At 41.9% G+C, this 20,812-nt stretch overlaps 3 protein-coding genes across 7 annotated transcripts in view; 2 read left to right on the forward strand and 1 right to left on the reverse strand.

Annotated features, from left to right (window-relative positions):
• LOC145466423 (rotatin-like) overlaps positions 1-20,812 on the reverse strand; it is a 193,396-nt gene that overhangs the window by 29,622 nt on the left and 142,962 nt on the right. The gene's annotated exons all lie outside the window — the stretch shown is intronic.
• On the forward strand, positions 1,355-18,098 carry LOC145465082 (hemicentin-2-like). Its single transcript, XM_081448872.1, has 7 exons — positions 1,355-1,540; positions 5,224-5,868; positions 7,928-9,057; positions 9,195-9,301; positions 12,860-13,206; positions 13,399-14,043; positions 14,390-18,098. Exons 1-7 carry the CDS (start codon positions 1,453-1,455, stop codon positions 15,529-15,531), a joined length of 4,104 nt encoding a protein of 1,367 aa, XP_081304998.1. The 5' UTR covers positions 1,355-1,452; the 3' UTR covers positions 15,532-18,098.
• The window catches only part of LOC145466424 (uncharacterized), a 36,218-nt gene continuing 33,832 nt past the window's right edge, over positions 18,427-20,812 (forward strand). For 2 of the 5 annotated variants that reach the window (XM_081450138.1, XM_081450140.1), the window contains exon 1: positions 18,427-20,540. In XM_081450138.1, coding sequence (XP_081306264.1) covers positions 20,432-20,540 — 109 coding nt within the window. In that variant the 5' untranslated portion in view covers positions 18,427-20,431. The remainder of the gene's footprint in view (positions 20,541-20,812) is intronic. The other 3 variants (XM_081450139.1, XM_081450142.1, XM_081450141.1) reach the window with 3 other exon arrangements.

The raw sequence follows: 20,812 nt of genomic DNA on the forward strand, positions 1-20,812 counted from the left end.
CTTCGAACTTTACTATAAACAACTTATCCGCTACAGTCCACAATAAGCTGCCTCGACACTCAAAAGTCCAAAACTTTTCCCTAACACTTGAAAGAAAGCACAGGAACGAACATGGAGACGACGTCATTCGCCCCTGAGGATTTTTTTTTTCTTTTTGGTGGGGGGGGGGGGGCGGGGGGGAGAGGGCAAATTGGTGTCCACAGAAAGATACATACACAAATCTCGAATTTTTCTGCATTACAGATTGGAACTGCGTTCTCTCGAACGCAATGATTCAGGTTGGAATTTCAGAATGTGGCCTTTGGCCGTATTACCGGATGACCCCATTAACGGGGTTTTTTTTTATAAGAAAATGTATGGGCGTTTCCCCAAAAAAAGTGGCCATAATAACGAGGTGACCATATTAACGAGGTGATTGTAAGACAGCGTTCCACTGTACTGGAAAGTGCTGGAAACTGCTACTAGCTAACTTATGAGGGGATCACCTTACGAATAAGGCCCATATGCATGAGGGATCAAGTCTCGTACACTTCAACCTTACCACTCTTAAGTTTACGGCTAGGTTCGAATTAGCTGAATAATAGAGATTTGTATTTCATACCCCGGGATATCACAGTCCGAAAGTTCATTTCAATTCCTGTCAGACGAGTGTCCCCCCAACCCATTTATGACGAAAGTTGATCTTTAACTTACTGCATGGAAAGTTTTAAAAAAATCTGTACCTGGGAACATTTCGGGGGTGAACGTCCTATTTGATAGGAGACTGGAAGTTCAAACGACGTCACAACCGGCGGCTAACAGGATCTAACAGCTAACAAAGTTCTCGCATCAAATTACTTACTCGTGAAATCTACATCCCCCAAAGGCCAATGAACTTGAATTAGTTCTTCTCGCAGATTAATCAGTAACAATAATTCTCTTTCAAAATTGCTGCCCACAAAAAAGTCTAAACGCATTCAACTGTTCTTTAAAACAACTTTAGCTCACTGTTGTTTCGGATAACATTAAAACCTCCACTTCCCTCCCGTGCAATGGCAAATACATTGACCCAGATTGACCCAAGCAAGATAATAATAACTTCCTGTGATACTGAATCGCCATAACAAGCACAGACAACTCATTCATTAACTTTAAGATTCAGGATACACTAGTTTCTCAGTCACGTTCAAAGCATCACTGAAGTGTGCTACATTTTCAAACGGAATAAATCCACAGTGAAGGAACAGATCAAAGCGTAAAGAACACGTTTCCATCAACAGTGCAATTTCGCAGTTTCCTGGTGGCAGCTAACACGATGAAACAGCAAAATAGAGAAGAGAAGCAGGCAAAGGGAAGACAGACAAGACAGGCCTGCTGTTGTCTGTTGTGTGTTGTATCGCCCTAATCCACGTGGAACTCAGAATACAAGAACATCATCGACTGATATCACACTCAGTAACATTCTGTGATAAGATGGAGAGAGAAGTCCTTCGAAAAGTTCAAGAAAATTACGGAAGATGGCAAGCTATGGCTAAGGGCCGCCACTGGCAAACGAACAAGGGTAGGTTTCGCTATGTTACTGATGTTTTCAACAGAGGTATTCTCAGGTTATTTGTCAGTTACTGTGGCGCACCTGCTTTTCGCGCGGAAATAGGTGAAATCCTTCCTAAAGTTTAGGAAAATTACGGAAAATGGCAAGTTATAATTATCGCTACAAGCTGCCATTGGTAAGCGACTAAGGGTAGGTTTCGTTACGTTACCGTAATGTTTTTGCGTTCGGAAAACGCAAACCTAATTTTGACCTGTGGCTTTCTTGAGTTGGTTTCATTGTGCACAGTTATATGCAGAAAACATCCACATTCCTGTGAGGAGGGTCGTACAGGGAGAGGTCTCTGGCACGGTTCACGAACGGAAAAAATAGGGGATCACTGATCACGAATATAAAAATTTCGTTTTCCAGAATCACGAAAATAAGCAAGTAAGATACTCTTTTTAATAATTTCTTCATTCACTGGAAAGAGTGTTTGAAGAAAGCAAAATAGTGAAAGGCTAAGTCAATACTCCATATTGCAAATCACATACCTAAGTCACTCTCGAATAGAGGACTCTAACCATTCGGAGGACTCGCGTTTCAGAATAACGTAGAATAGATCTAGACACGGTGGTGAAATCACGAATATCGGTCAATAATTCAAGTTCTTCACGGGTCACGGAAAACTTCAGGTCACGGATCAGGAAGAATAATTACCTAAATTCACGTTTCAAGGAAAATAAAATCAGCCAATCACGCATCACGAGAATATCCCTATACGACCCTCTGTAAGGACAGCAAAATGGCCATCCCGCTTGATTTTTGCAGGGGCATGTCACTGCCAGTAAACAAGACATGTGGCGAACACGTGAGCATGTGAGCAGGCCATGTGTGCTGAATCTTTCTATGTCTTCTTTTCATTCAGTCGTCGTAGGCTTCGCTATTTTGTGCTCTCAGCGTTGGATTTTGGTGAATTTAAACGATTCGACAGCAGCATTTATTGAAATCTGAGGGAATTGTCCTTGTTTATTTTATATCTTAGCGAACACCACGGGCACCCAACGACCGTTTTCTCTCAAGTGCTTTTAAATGGCTCTGTAGGTTAGTTTTAGGTTGCGCTAAAAAATTTTCATTTGTTTGGTTATTCTAGGGGAACTTAAGTATTCTCGAATTTGTTAGGGCTTTTTTGTCCATTTCCCGATCGAAAACCTTAGGTCTTATCGCCTTTCCGAAAATGATAGCTCACCTTTTTCGGTACCCAAAACGACATTTTTAACAATCCGAAAAGAACAGACATTAAATTTCTCATATCACGAAAGTTCGAAGTGGCAATTCTCTCAATTAAATCAGAGGGGATTAAAGGCCCTCCGAACAGATAATTTACCGAAACGATCCGTTGGGTGCCCCTGGAACACGACGTCGAATCGCCATGGCTTTCAGGATTTTAACCGTGGGAACAGGGGAGTGTTTAAGACACGAAATGGCGAAATGGCGAAATGGTACTAAAGATAAGAGCCAAAGTTGTAAGATTACCGTTCCACTGAAATTAAAATTACCGTTCCACTGAAATATCCATCTGTTACCGAATTTATTCTGTAGATTAATCCCAACAAATAAAAGAAACATCTACAATCACAAATCTCTGGGTAATTTGGGTTCCAGTCTCTCTCTGTTAACAGGGCGCGGTTTGACACGCCTAGGATATTCTTGAATAAAATGGCGGCGTTTAATTTTGACATCGGAAGAAAACGGTTTATCTCGCATTTACCATCGAGCAGCGGCTATGACGTTATGCTTTCAGCTCCAGCAATCACATGAAATGGATTATCAAAACCGAACCCACTTCGCGATGAAGTTTATACACGATATTTGGCAAACATGTACTTTGCACAGAAACGGAGTGACGTTGGATATGTATATCAAATAGATACAGGGTAAGCTTTGTAGTGCAGTGCAGACATGCAATTTGGCAAGTACAAAATGAAACAGAATCCTGGTTTGCTGAGACCTTTCATTAATAACGATGTTCAATTATTTTATTCGCTGTGGCTACATGTCTGGCAGCCGGACAGGTTTCTTAAAATACTCCGTGTCTGGAGAGTTTAGAGTAAAACAACGTAAAATGAGCGATGTGACAGGCGACCCCAAGAGGAGTCGAACCCGGATCGCCGGCCTGGTAAGCGATACTGATGACCACTGCGCCACCGCAGCCAACCGGCAACAAGTGGAACTTTTTTTAAGTATTTATAGAATTACCCTTAGCATTATTGAAAGCTAACCGTAAACAGGCTAACCGCAGAGCTATTTAGGCTAACCGGAGTACTTTTTAGGCTAACCGGAGTGCTTTGTAGGCTAACCGGAGTGCTTTTTAGGCTAACCGGAGTACTTTTTAGGCTAACCGGAGTACTTTTTAGGCTAACCGGAGTGCTATTCAAACATTTTGACTATCGGTCATTTTGTAATAGTCTACGTTATAAATCCCGATATACCGGGTACCGGGTTCACCAAAATTAGTATTCAGCCTTATGAACAATGATTTGACATTATTTTGACTGCCGGACACGGAGTATTTTGAAAAACCTGTCCGGCTGCCGGACATAGAGACACAGCGTATTCTATTGGAGCGGTTCCTATAACTTTGGCTCTTATCTTTAGTACCATTTCGCCATTTCGCCATTTCGCTATTTTGTCATTTCGCCATTTCGTGTTTTAAACACGCCCAATATTTAGCACGAAATTTGAACGCTATAAATGGAAATATTTTAGTTCTATTTAACTTGCGAGTCTACAGAAACTGGCACTATCACGCAACGTATCAACAAATCGTAGTTTGTAAAGGGGACCTCTTAAAATGGAATGGACTTTGACACTGTGATATATCTGTCTGTAAAACCCTCAGTTGCCGATGAATAACGTTGATTTTAGCAATAGACAAAGGTTGAAAGTCAACTAGTGAAATAACTTGTTCAAGGTATATATATATTTGAGTGACGGTGTCGATCGCACTCTCATAATCTTTGATTACTACTAGTTATTATAGTTCACCACTAAATTTTCTCCGATTCTTATTGGCTTAAATTGATCACGTGACGCGATAGTGTTCATCCGTGGAGAGACACTATCAGCCCATAGTGCCCGTCCGAGGAAAGTACCCGGATGGATAGTACTTGTCCGTGAAAATATTTCTGTAAACAAGCAGACTTAAAGAAAGTAAACAATTGACATTGTATTAAAAGGGTTTTTGTTTGTTTTCCTTTTCAAATTTTACATTTGGCTTTCACGGCTTTCATCTAAAAAAGCTGAAAAATTCAATACGATTTTTGAACTGGCGCGCGGAAGAAAATTTAGTGGTGAACAATAAAGACAATAGAGTGCTTATGTCTCGGAACTATCGGTCTGATAGTTACCCCTTGGAAATTTGATGTTCTTAAAACTAGCATATTTGCCCTCGAAGCGAAATATTTGTTTTAAGAACATCAAATTTCCGCGGGGCAACTATCAGCCGATAGTTCCTCGACAGAAACACTCTATTGTTTAAATAGAGGTATCCCTTCTTGTTTAATTTGTCAGTTACTGTCACGCCTTTTTTTTTTTGCCTAGGAATGCGAGACATTTCCCTTTAGTGTAATTTTCAGTTTTCCCAACACAATTGAGTTCAGAGACCGCGTCCAATGGAAGGAGAAATATCTCAATCAGTGGCTTTTATTTTCCAGGTGAGCAAGATGTCATCCCAAGAACAAAACGCTCTTCACCCGTTGATTCACGACAGAAATCAACCCTAACAGCGTCTGAAGTACAAGTGTTGATCAAACAAGAACTTGATCTTCTGCAAAACCGAGTCTGTGCTAAAGATCCCACGCTTTGCCGATCAGGACCGAAAGGCAACACCGGAAGGAGAGGGAAACCAGGAACCCGAGGGAGATCGGGTGCCCCAGGGAGACCCGGTTTAGACGGACCTCCCGGTAAACATGGACCAATAGGAGTTCAAGGCCCGATGGGCATAAGGGGAGATGTTGGAATGCCAGGAGACCCCGGTCCCGTGGGACCTAGAGGCCCGCCGGGAATGAAAGGTGAGCCGGGCCAGTCCCTCTCGGCTCCATCTCTGCTGCAGCGTCCTGTTGACACGACAATCAATGAAAGTAACACAGCCATCTTAGCATGTGCAGCCGATGGTAATCCAAGTCCAAAGGTCACGTGGACTAGGCTGAGTTCATCCCTCCCTGTTGGACGTCACGTGATAGAGTCCAGTGGTGCTCTGATTATTAAGGAAGTCAGACCTGGAGACGACGGAGTTTACAGCTGTAGAGCTGAAAATTTGCTGGGACAAGTGAACGCCTCGGCGAAATTAAATGTTCAGTGTAAGTTACTGGTTGTAGCATAAAAACAAGTTCTTTGTAAATACATTGCAATCTATTGGCTGAACCGGTCAGGCGGAGGGTACACAACTTAACCTATGCACAAAATCCTCATTATCAAGTCTTAGTGAAGAGATATTTTTATAGTGCAAACAAGGCTTAATCTCCTGAAATTTAAGTCAGGTCGACCTTGCTCAAATAGCGCGCTTGGATCATTTTAATTAGATAAATTAAAAGTGAAATCAGGAGTCATAATCGGGAACGGAGACCGTAAGTCTTAGGATCCGCGCGCACCCATGATATGGGATATTTTTTACTCTTTTTAGAACAAATTGCGCCATCCTGACGTCATATATCCGCCGCGGATCCACGCACATGTCGGAGGCTCTCGCGTGGATGTTGTCACGTTGCGTGATCAAATGGTGAGAGTTGCGAGATTCTCTTGCAGATTTTTCACAGCGATGGCAGGGAATATAAGGCAGGGAATAAGAACCACGGCTCTTATATGTAGTTTTATGCTCTAAACTAATGGAAAACGTGAGTTTTTCAGGGTCGAAAACATGACTTCGATTTCGCGCTGTGAATGAGTAATATCTGCTTGCGCTAGTTGTACGCGTAAGCTCTTGCGCTTGTTCTGTAAAGAAAAGTTACGTAAGAAAATTTTTTACCCTAGTATCGAGTTATTTGTGAGTTTCCCAAACAATGCTTAATCATAACCAAACCCTGTTTTGATAGTTTCTTATTATTTCTGTTTGTTTGGCGAGTTTGCAAAAGTTTTTGAAAGGAAAGTCTGACGCGTACATTAAGTAGCTCATTTGCATAGTGCAGCGCGTGCACTTTCAAGTCCGAGTCGGTATTTTCAATAGTCAACAAATCTTGACAAAGATTTCTTTCGTTGTCTTTTAGGCCGAGATGCCGCAACAATTTTCACCAACGCCAAAAGGCTACTAACAGCATGTGTGTTTCTTTAACATAGTGAAATTTTACACTGCGAAAATAAAATAGGCAAGGAGTTTTGATAACTCAACCAACAAAATCGAAATCTTTATTCGAGTTGATTAAAGAAAGCGTCATCGTAATTTGCTGATTATTACTGGTGCATTCACATATTTTCAGCTTAGCTTTTTAATATGTTCTCAAACATTTATCAACCTTAAACATATTTAAAAACTAGAGATATATGAGTTCGATGTACGTTTTCACACGAAAGTGGGGAAGTCCAATTTGTCGGGTTTTACTAACTGTACAAAACACGCATCGCCGGGCGCTCTTATTCATCGACAACAGTCAATTTATTGGATTTTTACACAAACAAAACTAAGCAGCATCTACAGACAAAAACTTTATTGTCACTTATTGGGCCTTGATAAAACATCAAGCGTTGCTTACAATTTAGGCGAAACTCAAACTTGCAATTATTTTTTTTTTACTGTTCGGACGAGATAGACTCTGGCGAAATCCGCGCAAGCGTGTGGAAAGAGGAGAGAAACTTTGAAGTCCTGAAACGTTCTATGTCCAAATATGTCCAACTAGTTTTTTGCTGTGTTTTGGAAACGCTGTTGATCTTCAACATATGTGAAATTTAGAGTGGAGTAATGGGAAGCTCTTGTAAAAGAAGCAGCGGAACACAACTTGGTCAGTGATATCATAAAGCGGCACATAACTGAATTTGACAATGTCTTACTTCACTCAAACTGGAGCAGCTTACGACGAAAATACTGAGGTAAAATTCCAACAGACATGAACGTATTGAGTTGTGGGCCAAAAGCATCAAACATTTCGGGAATTTCGGACGCCATTTCCCCGCGCTACACCGCAAAAATCCTCGCAGCATGTTCGCGCGTGTGCCGCACGGGATGGCACAATTTATTCTAAAAATAGAAAGATCGTCCCATATCATAGGGACAGCCCCAATACTAGAAATGGCGCGCGCTTACGGTCTCCGTCCCCGATTATGGATCCTGGTGAAATACCATTTATGATCGCTTTCATAATAACCTATGTGCTCAGGAAAAATCAATAAGTTTGCCCAAGTAAATGTAATGTATTTATTTCTCACCAGTCGCTCCTAGACTCTTGTTGTCAACCAATCAATTGATGGCTGAAGAGAAACAAAACGTTCACATCGCCTGCAGTACTACTGGCCAGCCGCTTCCTAGTATCACGTGGTCCAAAGCAGTTGGTAATGTACCCGAAGACAGAACTGAAGCAAAGAATGGAAACCTGACAATCTACAGTGTGTCTAAAAATGACGGTGGAACATACATCTGTAAAGCAAAGAATATTCTGGGATCAGCAACAGACACAGCTCAGCTCGTGATATTTTCTCCTTTGCGGTTCAAAGTCAGTCCTCCTCAAGAGGTGACTCCTGTGATTGGATCCAGTGTGCGTCTGCCGTGTGTAGCCGAGAGTGACCTGAGAACCACAGTTTCCTGGATAAAGGATGGTATGTCACTTCGTGTAGAGTCCAGAGTTCTACAGAATGAAACACTGCTGATTACAAATATCAAGAAATCACACGAAGGATCTTACACTTGCAGAGCGACTAATGCTCTGAGAGCAATAGAAGCTAAAGTCAAAATCAATTCCCCGGTGACTGCGACTTCCTGTTCTGTGATAAGAAAACACGTCAGCAGTGTAAGCAGACATTACGTCATTGATCCAGATGGCGCGGGAGGTCTGGCACCATTTACAGTTTACTGTGACATGAGTGACAAGAATGGAGCTGGCGTGACAGTAATCAGTCACGACAGTGAGAGCAGAACACACGTGCAGGGATGTGATCCTCCTGGTTGTTATTCACGCGACATTCATTACAGAGGAGTGAGCCTGTCTCAGCTGGCGAGTCTCACCAGAGTCTCCTCACAGTGCAAACAGTTTATCAAGTACGAGTGTTATAATTCAATGATATTCAGGAGCGGAGTTGCTTGGTGGATGTCACGTGCCTCTACTAAAATGACGTACTGGGGTGGAGCATCACCTGGCAGTGGTAAGTGCGCATGCGGGATGACCAACTCGTGTGCAGACTCGAGTCGTGGTTGCAACTGTGACAAGAATGACAGTGTATGGCGTGAAGACAGCGGTCTCCTCACTGACAAGACACACCTGCCAGTTAAACAGCTCAGGTTTGGAGATATAAGTAGCAGCGAGCAAGGTTACCACACACTGGGAAAACTTAAGTGCTATGGCATAGCATAACATTCAGACATACTTTTAGTATTCTAAAATAAATGGCAATCAATGGTAACACTACCTTTTATAACAAAATAAAGTCACGATATCCTTACTATTTGCAGGGATCTTGATTATTTTTCTTTTCGAAATTCAAGAGTACGATAGATCGCAAAATCCAGTTTTTTAATAGTAAAATGGTAGCAAGCGACGATACTAAACGACTGAATTGTTGTTTTGTCTTCATAGCTGTAGCTTTGGAAGCGTAAGACGTCTGTACCACTTAGTGATAAACATGAAGTTATAGCTTCGGAAACAACTGTAGGTTACACAATCACACATGAAAAAATAAAATAGGTGTTCTGCTTGTAATTTAGTTGAGTTTCAGACTACTGTCATTGCAGCAATTTATAGCTTTGTAGTTCTGCACATACCTGGGTTGACCAGTGATTTAAAACACCCGCGACATGAATTGTCAAACCAATTTCGCAATCCATATAATCAGTGGCCTGTTCTAAGCGAGGTTGCCTCAAGGCTAGTGCGCTCGACTCTGGATTGAGCGGTCCGAAGTCGGGTGGCTGTGTCTTGTGTCTTGGGCAAGACACTCTACTCTCACAGTGCCTCTCTCCACCACTGTTTAATGCTAGAGGTAATCCTGCGATGGACTAGCATCCCATCCAGGGGGGAGTAGAAGTACTCCTAGTCGCTTCATGCTACGGAAACCGGGGTAAGCTACGGACTGATGGGCTTCTAGGCTCGTATGCAGACTTAACCTTACCTGCCTAGCGTGAAAAACGGCGAGAGAAAAAATGAGTGAGAAGTGCTTCGCGGAAAAGCGAGAGAACACCGCTCGATACACACCACCACACTTTTGCTTTTTCTCTCGCCGTTTTCGCGCTGCACCTCAACTGACCGAACGCCTGGATCAGGCTACATATCCAGTAAAACTAAAACCATAAAGTATCCTCTCTGTTGACTATCCGTAAATCGTTTTTCGTTATCCGAACTTATTTTGAGTCTTGTGTTTGTAGCCAATATAACGCACGCTCTGATTGGCTAATTCTAGGGCATTATTTAGCTCTTATTAACCGAGCAGGAGGTCTGTATGGGAGAATCTTGACCGAGGTCGTGAGTACAGAAACACGACCGAGGTCAAGATTCTCCCATACAGACCGAGTAAGCTCAGTAAATAAGATGTTTATTATATGACAAGCGAGAGAAATTTAAGTTATTTAATGTAACTGGTTTGTACTAGCGGACATTTTGCAGTGGCGGATCCAGACTTTGAGCTAAGGTGGGGGCCCGATTTTGTTTTACTTGCCCTGCCGGCTTTTCTTCCTTCAGCCATTTCTTCCTTTTTCACTCAGAATATGGGGGGGGGGGGGGGGGGGGGGGGCGGGCACCCTAGATCCGCCACCGTTTTGCCAAGTGAGCTCGTCTTTCCGCTGGATCTCTCTTTGACCTCTTTCCATTCAGTCGCTGTACGCTCCGCTATTATGTGCTCTCAGCGTTAGATGTTGGTGAATTTAAACGCTTCGACGGTAGCATTTATAGAAATCTGAGGGAATTGTCCTTGTTTATTTAATGTAACTGGTTTGTTAAGTAACCGACATTTTGCTTGCGAAAGGCGATGAGCTGAACTTAAGGTCATTCCCCAGTATTCCATTGCGCATCCCTACTGCGCATAATTTAAGGCGTGATTAGTGTGCGCGCATTAAAAAATGGCGGCTTTTTCTTTACGGCTGGACCTCGCCATAGAGGTAAATCGTCATTTTCTCACAAACGAGTACGGTGACCTATCATTTTTTTTCTGTTGTTTTGAATTGAGTAATAAATTTCTCTGTGTAAAATAAATATGGACCAATTCTCAGTGTAGAACAAACAACAATCGTCGAAAACGTGAATTTGGCAAGCAATCGTGACTACAATCATGGTGCTATTATAAGGATTTATATGGGTATAAACAAGGTGCTGTTGCTCTTGAACGAACATGGGGACCCCTCATTTTTATTTCAAAATTTAAGTTCCTATAATATAAACAATCAATAGGCAAAGTTTCACAAAAATCTCAGTGCAGACTCTATTTCAGTAGAATAACCTTAAATCTGCCGAAGTGTTCTCGTCCTCTTTAGTTTTCTTTTCTTTTCTTATAACACTATTTAGCACTGCCATAAATAAATATTGTTAGCAGAAAATACCCAGTATTTTTGCATTAAAGTTTGCGACTTTTTCACCGCAAAACATTACCGGTCTAGATGCCGGTCTAGATGGGAAAATCTAGATCGCTTTCAATATCGATTTCAGCCTATCAAATTCGTGAATTCGGTAGTTCCCAGTCCTTGTGAGACACAGCCATATAATAATCTCCCGTAATGCCTACGGGCCAATTATGGGCCCGCAAAACTGAAGCAAAATGTCATATAATAAACAACTTATTAACCTCGAACGTTCGGCCTTTACGGGAAAATCTCAAACCTCGGCCATACCGTAAAATCGGTAAGGTCCAGGTTCGAGATTTTCCCGTAAAAACATCATTCTCGGTAAATATGTAGTTGATAATGCGGTTACCTCAGTGTTGTAAAATCAGTTAACCATTTGTACGAATAATTCTAATCATTCCGAAGTCTAGCTATCATTCAGTCTGAAACGGATCCACTACATTCCTTGATATGTTATATATTATAAATAACCCGCAAACCTCACCACACAAGTTAACTTTCATTGATCCCTGACTAGCCAATCCAGTCACTACCGTCCGCTTTACATTCACTCGGTAATAAATTATCCACACAAAAAAAACCCTGTATACCAGCTACATGCTTGAATACACTGAACATACAAAATACATTGGAACGGTTCCACAGCCCATCAAAAGCAATGCACACCAGTATGAGAACATTATGAGATTACGAGAACACCTTAAATTTTGGAAAATTTAAAACTCCCTTTTCTACCTTCCCCTCTAATAAAAAAAGTTGTATCTTGACATGCTTATCACATATCGATAATTAAGAGCGGGTCTCACTGAGCTTTTTTTGAATTATAACCACTATAAAGCTGACAATAAAAAGGGTGTTGTTAACAAGTTGGGGCGTGGCTACGGTAACCTATTTTGCCATGAAGATGAAATGATCACTGATTCGGCAATTGTATCATACCAAAACTGTAACACCACTTGATAAAGAGTGGCAGTAGTAATCCCTCAAACCATAACCACTGGAGCTAATTACTTATGACGGATTACCACAGGAGTAAGGCCTATATGCATGAGGGACCAAGTCTCAAATACGTTAACCTCTCAGGTTACGGTTAGGTTCGATTTAGCTGAATCATCGAGATTTCAAATTCATACCCCGGGATATCACGAAACGAAAGATCAATTGAATTCTTGGTAGACGAGTGTAACGCCACAAATGTCGGCAGACGGATTAAAAAGTTCTCACTCGTGAAATCTACACCTCAAAATGATCAATGAACTTGTTCAGTTCTTCTCGCGGATTAAGCAGCAATTATAGCTCTCTTAAAATTGTTGTCCATGAAATTAACTAGACGCATTTTACCGTTCTTTAAACAACTTTAGCTCATTGTTGTTTCGGTTAACATTTTAAAACTCCTCCACTCCCCTACCCTCCCCACCTGCACTATTTCAAACAAATTGTCCCCAGTAAGATAATACTGACTTCCTGTGATACTGAATCCCCATAACAAGCACAGACAAGTCATTCTATTTTTACCACATATCGGTTAACTTTAAGATTCGGGATACACCAGATCGTAAGCGAAATACGGAGCATCACCGTTTTTATATTGAGTAAATCCACAGTGACCTGTTTTCCGAGCAGCTCAAAGAGTTAAGTTCAATACGTGCACTTCTATTCCGTAATTTTCTGCCAGCGGTTGCTGCAATGAAACAGCAAGATAGGGAAGAGAAGCAGGCAAAGAGAAGACAGACAATGAACTACTTGTGTTCCGTGTCAGGTCTGTTGTTGTCTGTTGTGTGTTGCATCGCACTAATTCACGTGGAAATCAAAATACAAGACCATCATCGACTGATATCACACTCAGTGACATCCTGGGATAAGATGGAGAGAGAAATCCTTCGAAAAGTTCAAGAAAATTACGGAAGATGGCAAGTTATGGCTAAGGGCCGCCACTGGCAAGCAACCAAAGGTACATTTCATTAACGTTACTGATGTTTCAATAGAGATATACTTGTCAGTTACTGTGGCGCGCCTGTTTTTTGCTCAGGAATGCGTGACATTTTCCTTTAATTGACATTTTTCGATACCCTGACATAACTGACTTCAGAGTCCGAGTTCAATAGAAGGAGAAATGTTTTAATCAATGGCTTTTATTTTCCAGTTGAGCAGGATGTCATCTCAAGAACAAAACGCTCTTCCCCCGTTGATTCACGACAGAAATCAACCCTAACAGCCTCTGAAGTACAAGTAATAATCAGAAAAGAACTTGACCTTCTGCAAGATCAGGTCTGTGCTAAAGATCACACGCTCTGCCAATTGGGACCGAAGGGTAACACCGGAAGGAGAGGGAAACCGGGAACCCGAGGGAGACCGGGTCCCCCAGGGAGACCCGGTTTAAACGGACCTCCCGGTAAACATGGACCAATAGGAGTTCAAGGCCTCATGGGCATAAAGGGAGATGTTGGAATGCCAGGAGACCCCGGTCCCGTGGGACCTAAGGGCCCGCCGGGAATAAAAGGTGAGCCGGGCCAGACCCTCTCGGCTCCATCACTGCTGCAGCGTCCTGTTGACACGACAGTCAATGAAAGTCACACAGTCATCTTAAAATGTACAGCCGATGGTAATCCAAGTCCAAAGGTCACGTGGACTAGGTTGAGTTCATCCCTCCCTGTTGGACGTCACGTGGTAGAGTCCAGTGGCGCTCTGATTATGAAGAATGTCAGACCTGGAGACGACGGAGTTTACAGCTGTAGAGCTGAAAATTTGCTGGGACACGTGAACGCGTTGGCGAAATTAACTGTTCAGTGTAAGTTACCTGGTTGTAGCATAAAAGCGGGTTCTTTACAAACATATTGGAATCGACTGACCGTATCGGTCAGCCGGGGGTACTGAACTTAATCTAAACACATTTTCACAATTATCAAGTCGTAGTAAAGAGGTATTTCTTATAGTTTAAACAAGGCTTTAGCTCCTGAAATTTAAGTCAGGTCACACCTGCTCAAGAAGCGCGCTTGGATCAGTTTAATTAGATAAATTAAAAGTAAAAAAAAAATTGTAATTGCTTTCATAATAACCTATGTGTTCAGGAAAAAGCAATAAAGTGCACTCCCTAAGTTTGCCCACGTAAATATAATGTATTTATTTCTCGACAGTCGCTCCTAAACTCTTGTTGTCAACCAATCGCTTGATGGCTGAAGAGAAACAAACCATCCACATGGCCTGCACTGCTACTGGTCAGCCGCTTCCCAGTATCACGTGGTCTAAGTCAGTTAGTAGTGTGCCTGAAAAAAGAACTAAAGTGAAGAATGGAAACCTGACAATCTACAGTGTGTCTAAAAATGACGGTGGAACATACATCTGTAAAGCAAAGAATATTCTGGGATCAGCAACAGACACAGCTCAGCTCGTAATATTTTCTCCTTTGCGGTTCAAAGTCAGTCCTCCTCAACAGGTGACTCCTGTGATTGGATCCAGTGTGCGTCTGCCGTGTGTAGCCGAGAGTGACCTGAGAACCACAATTTCCTGGACAAAGGATGGTATGTCTTCACTTCCCGTAGAGTCTAGAGTTCTACAGTATGAAACACTGCTGATTACAAAAATCAAGAAATCACACGAAGGATCTTACACCTGTAGAGCGACTAATGCTCTGAGAGCAATAGAAGCTAAAGTCAAAATCAATTCACCAGTGACTGCGACTTCCTGTTCTGTGATAAAAAGATACGTCAGCAGTGTAAGCGCACATTTCGTCATTGATCCTGATGGTGAGGGTAGTCTGGCACCATTTACAGTTTACTGTGACATGAGTGACAAGAATGGAGCTGGCGTGACAGTCATCAGTCACGACAGTGAGAGCAGAACACACGTGCACGGATGTGAATCTCCTGGTTGTTATTCACGTGACATTCATTACAGAGGAGTGAGCCTGTCTCAGCTGGCGAGTCTCACCAGAGTCTCCTCACAGTGCGAACAGTTTATCAAGTACGAGTGTTATAATTCAATGATATTCAGGAACGGATATGCTTGGTGGGTGTCACGTGACTCCACTAAAATGACACACTGGAGTGGAGCATCAACTGGCAGTGGTAAGTGCGCATGCGGGATGACCAACTCATGTGTAGACTCGAGATATGGATGTAACTGTGACAAAAATGACAATGTATGGCGTGAAGACAGGGGTCTCCTCACTGACAAGACACATCTACCAGTTAAACAGCTCAGGTTTGGAGAAACAGGCGGTAGCAGAGAGCAAGGTTACCATACATTGGGAAAACTTAAGTGCTATGGCATAGCATAATATTCGCATATCGTTTTAGCACTCTTACAATGTAAAACAATAGTACCGTTAACACCACCTTTAGTATGTTCGAAATGTAAGAGCAGCTTTGTAATAATCTGATAGAATCATGATAGCGATACGGAAGCTCGCAAAAGCCAGTTCGTACTGGCAGGAGAGCAAGCGAGGATAATAAATCCCTGTGTTGTTTATTTGAAGGCTCTTCTCTTTGCAGCCAGGCTCCAAAAGCGTAAGAAATCAATACCATTTAGCTTTGCTAAGAAATAAAAAGAAGAAATAAAAAACCCAGGTGCTTTGCTGCTAATTTCAGTTGAGGGACCTGTCATTTATTAGAGCGGCCGGGGGAGGGCTGGTGCAAATGGGGGGATGGGGTCATAAAATGTTATGTAGCCAATAGGGGAGGGTCACCAAAAAATTTAAGCTGGGCTTTGGGGAGGGCCATACCATTTTTTTTGTTAACATTGCTGTTCACAAATAAACAAATAAAATATACATGTTATTAAACAAATAAGTCCCTTGTACAGTAAGCATTTTAAACTTTAATAATGATCAACCTTAACAACCCAACAACCCTACATGTATGTCAACTGTTGCATAGAAAGCGGTCTTTACATATCAAACAAAACATTTTATACCTAAACGTTTTTCAAGATTTTCTGTCAGAACCAACTAACCAACACATATTAAATGTTGGAACAGTATAAATTAATCCAGCTCACATTATACCCCTCAGCGGAGCATAACAATATTTAAGGTTTAGTCACCATACTCCTCATTCTCTGTCAAGCTGTCACTATCTTCCCCAAAGAGACTTTTATCTGTATCCAGTTCTTCCTCACTTTCTTCCATAAAACCTTCTAGAGAGTCTTGTGCTGTTGTAATGGCTCTTTCTGTCAAGTGACCATTCTTTGCCATTTTTGTCTGCCACCGTAGTCACCGTACCTGACCTGTCTAACTGAAAGGCTTGCAAGAGATTCTACATTCACATTGTCAATTCTGAATTTAAGTCTGCTGACAAAAGCTGATGAAGCCGTTTAAAATTTTTACTTTCTCTCTGTTGTTCCCTTTTTTGCTCTTCCATTTGTTCTGTTTCTGTGATTTTTTTCTTTATTTGTTTTCCAACCGTAACACACCGCGAAACATGCCTTTGCATTGATTAAGTTTCTCATTAAGATATTTCAATTCACTATTTACTCTTTTTAGCTTCATCAAGCCTTGTGATGATAACACCTTCATTAAACGATTTAGCATACTCTCCTCGTATCAAATTACCAGTCTTTGAGTGTAACAGGGTGTTGAGGTGAGCTTTAATGTCTCTATCCATATCTGATATGTTCTCTAGTAACTCACTGAGCTTCATAATGTTCGCCCTCAGTATTAAGTGAGCAACACGCCTTCTGAGATGAACTGCACAAGGTAAAAGTTGTCTCATTTAATATTCCCTGTCATATCTCGTGTCTGGTCTGCGTCCCTCCCCGAGAAGCCCAGTTTTTTCTGCAGGAAATTGGGGTAGGGCATAAAAAAAACTTCACCTGCATTGGGAAAAAAATGCACCAGCCCTCCCCCACTTTAACCCTTTGAATAAAAAATTTTCGCGAAAAAAATACCGTTTTAACCGTTTAGTCAGCTTTTTGGCTGCCATGACGCTAAATAAGCCTAAGTTTTGCTAAGAAAGCTTTTTTTACTAAAAGGAGATATTTTTCGAGGATTACGTACAAAATTGAGCAATATTTCAATTCCGGGAATACGCATAAGTCAAAATTTGGACTTTTTTGCCATTAACCGTTCTCAATTTTGTTTGTTGCCCCTTTCCTTTCTTTTTTTCTCGGTCCTTTTACTCTGGCAGCCTTTTGCGTTGCATGTTCTTTCTAGCTGCCGTGAAAAGTTGAATGTTAATTACGGGCGAAGCCTAGAAATGGACCTTGATCAATCATAGGCATAGTGGGCCATTTTACCACCGTTTTTGCACCAAAACTGATAACGTTGTTTTTCGATTTGCGACGTCGGAATGTCGTCGATATCTAAACCTGACCATTGTAGGGAAAGGCCTAGCCTAGTACTACCATCTGCTTATCAAGAATATCTGATGACATTTAAATTGATGACGTCACAAGTGGTACAAAGAGCACGACATTAATTATGCATATATGCCTAATTGGGGCTCAAAGGGTTAATAAATGACAGGTCCCTGAGTTTCAGACTACAATCGGTGTAGCAACTTATTGCTTTGCAAATTTGGCACATACATGGGTAGACCAGTAAATTTAAACACCCATGACACGTTGGAGTTGTCCGGAAGTAACTCCACAATCCATACAAACTGTAGCCTGTCCAAACTGCTTGGTTAGTTTGGGAGCGGCACGAAAAACGGCAAGAAAAATTGAGTGAGGAGTGCGGCGCAAGAAAGCAAGAGAACCAACCTTAATCCCCCCCTCCACCCACCTTCCTCTTCAAGCCCCAATTATTTTTGCCCTTTTGGTCGAGCTGTTTCCCAAGTGACCGAACACCTGGAACAGGTTTGATAAACAATAAAACTATAAGCATACTTTTTTCTTGCTGATGACTATCCCTAATTAGTATATTCTCAGCTCCGACTATTGCATTTCTAGCTCTCTGATTGGCTCAAAAACTCCGACTATGAGCCATTAGTCGGAGTTTTACCTTATATGGAAAACAGTGCGCCAAGTTTAAAAATTTTCCGCTCTGTAAAATTGTTGAAATAAAAATCGGCGGCAAAAACCCGATTAAGAATATACTAAAACAATTATTCCATTCGACCTTGTTGGATATGAAGTGATCATAACCAACTCGCGCTACGCGCTCGTTGGTTATTTATCACTTCATATCCAACGCGGTTTCATGGAATAATTGTTAAATGGCTTTTCGTTATTCGATGATAATATGTTCACTTCCCTGTAGTAAAACCCGTTTCACCATGTGTTGAAATGAGTCACTTGATAGTCTAAGACGTCTAGCCATCATTCGGACTGACGCCACGCCTGGTCTGAAGTGAATCGTTACAAGATCAACTACCTTATATAGCCTGTAGACCGCAGCAAACAAGTTTTCTTTCATTGATCCCCGAAAGATCCACACTCAAGTCCGCCTTGCATTATCGATCATTCAGCAATGGAGTATATTGTTCGCCTCCGTGGAAGAAAAACGCATGCCTTCATCAATCTTTATTTGCATTCACTCTTGCTCAAAAAAAGAAATTACAGCAATGAAAATATTAAAAGTAAATATTAGAGTACGAGGTACCTGGAATAACCATAGGGGCTAGCGGAGCCAGGCAGTCAATTAACATTAGCATTAAATAGAAATAAAATGCACGTCAGCAAGATAACTGAAGCACAAATGCACACATAAAAAGAAAAAAAGAATAGGAAAAACGCTATGAAGGTTGCCTTATACTGGCAATACAATTGAACAAAATTGGAGAAACGATTCCACGACAAATACATTGGCGGATTTAGGAGTAGGAATGCAGTACCCTAAATTCCAACCCTCTTGGTATAATATATCTGGCCGAAATATTCCCCAGGACTGTATGATCCTATTTCTAGAGCTCTACAGTCCACTCCAATTTCGATCAGAATGCGTCATAGCGTGTTAACAGGCTCTCTAGTCGAGGATGGAGCGACGAGAAAGCGGGAAGAAAGAGGAGAGAGAGGAGGGGACACCCTAATCCCCACCCCACTCCCCCCTCGGTCACTTCACTCTCATCCAGTTCCTTCTCGGCCCTTCCAATCGCGGTCAGACCCTTCCAGCCAGAGCCTCTTTACGGACTAGAGATGTCATGATACATACATGGTACACCCTAATTGCGAAACAGGCTGATGTGACCGTGCCACTTCTGTATGGCTAAAAAAAAATTTGAAAGCCCTCCCTCTTCCGACTGGCTTCCGAACACAATCACAACACTAATCCAGTTTTGGCCATCTCTCTTTAACGTAACGCTGCGCTCACGTAGCATTGTGTGACAGTGGGAGGCCCCGTGAAGGTAAAAGAAGTTTTTCTAGCACCTCACACCAGTCTATCATCTGAATTTTGCGCGATAGATGTGACATTCCATTTAAGTAGTAGGGGTTTTTTTCGAAAAGTCAACAAGACTCAAACAAGAAGGACTATAACCGATAAAAATTTTACCTCGTCTGGCATGTAACACGAGTTTCACACGATCTCAACCCGCGCCATCAAGATAGACTACGAGTAGTCCCTCTTTCGCTTAGTCCGTCGTGCGTGACGCGAAAGAAAACCGCGAGAAAAAAGTGGCCGCGCGAAATCCTGGAGGCGAGGAGCTCCTAGCCCCCAGGATTTCGCGCGGCCATTTTTTTCTCGCGAATTTCTTTCGCGTCACGCACGACGGACTAAGCGAAAGAGGGACTACTCGTATTCTATACCATAGATAATCCTAACAACAAATCTAAACTACTACAGCGGCCGAACATTTCCTGTCCTCTCCTAACCACACTGCTAACGACATGCAATTAATCCCCATCGAAAAAATCTTTTCGAACCGAGACTCTATCCGTAAGGCTAGGGAAACTTTTTTAATTCAAAAAGGCAGAACAATTGATCCTGATGGTCTGAACATCCGCGAAGAAACATATTAATTGTTTCCATTTGTTTTCTTTTCGCGCGCTCCTAGCCCCCAGGATTTCGCGCGGCCATTTTTTTCTCGCGAATTTCTTTCGCGTCACGCACGACGGACTAAGCGAAAGAGGGACTACTCGTAGTCTACCATCTAGACGATTTCAAGATCAGTCAACAGGAAATACGCAATAATAGTAATGCGACCTTCCACACTGTGACGGTCACTTTATTGGATTGACGATTTACTGCAAATAGTCGACTTTTAACTCACGGAAAGCTGTAAGGCTTTTAGCAGTGGCAAATCATGGAGCTTAGCGGTCATTGTGGAGTTAACATCTTCGGCTTTGGAAGGCTATTTTGTGTCTTACTATTTTTGGTTTCGCTTAGCAGGGGAAATGTACTCATTTCACCAGGTGAGGGAATGATCTCATTGAACTTTTCTGTTGTTGATGTAAAACCCCTTAATCGTGCTTGAAATAACTTAGGATGCGTCGGGCAAATACAAAACGTGATCAAGATAACCACTGGGACTTTTAACAAATTCTTTTCTGAAAGAGGAAAAACAAAATCACTAACCGTCTACATGTTTACGAGGTGGAAAATAATGTCTAGATCTGCCAACGACATTCAACGCTTTAATACAAGGCTATCAAAACTTATGTCTGGAATTCTCAATCCGATTTCC

Source organism: Orbicella franksi, chromosome 13, assembly GCF_964199315.1.
Source record: "Orbicella franksi chromosome 13, jaOrbFran1.1, whole genome shotgun sequence".
In the NCBI taxonomy this organism is placed as follows: Eukaryota; Metazoa; Cnidaria; class Anthozoa; order Scleractinia; family Merulinidae; genus Orbicella; species Orbicella franksi.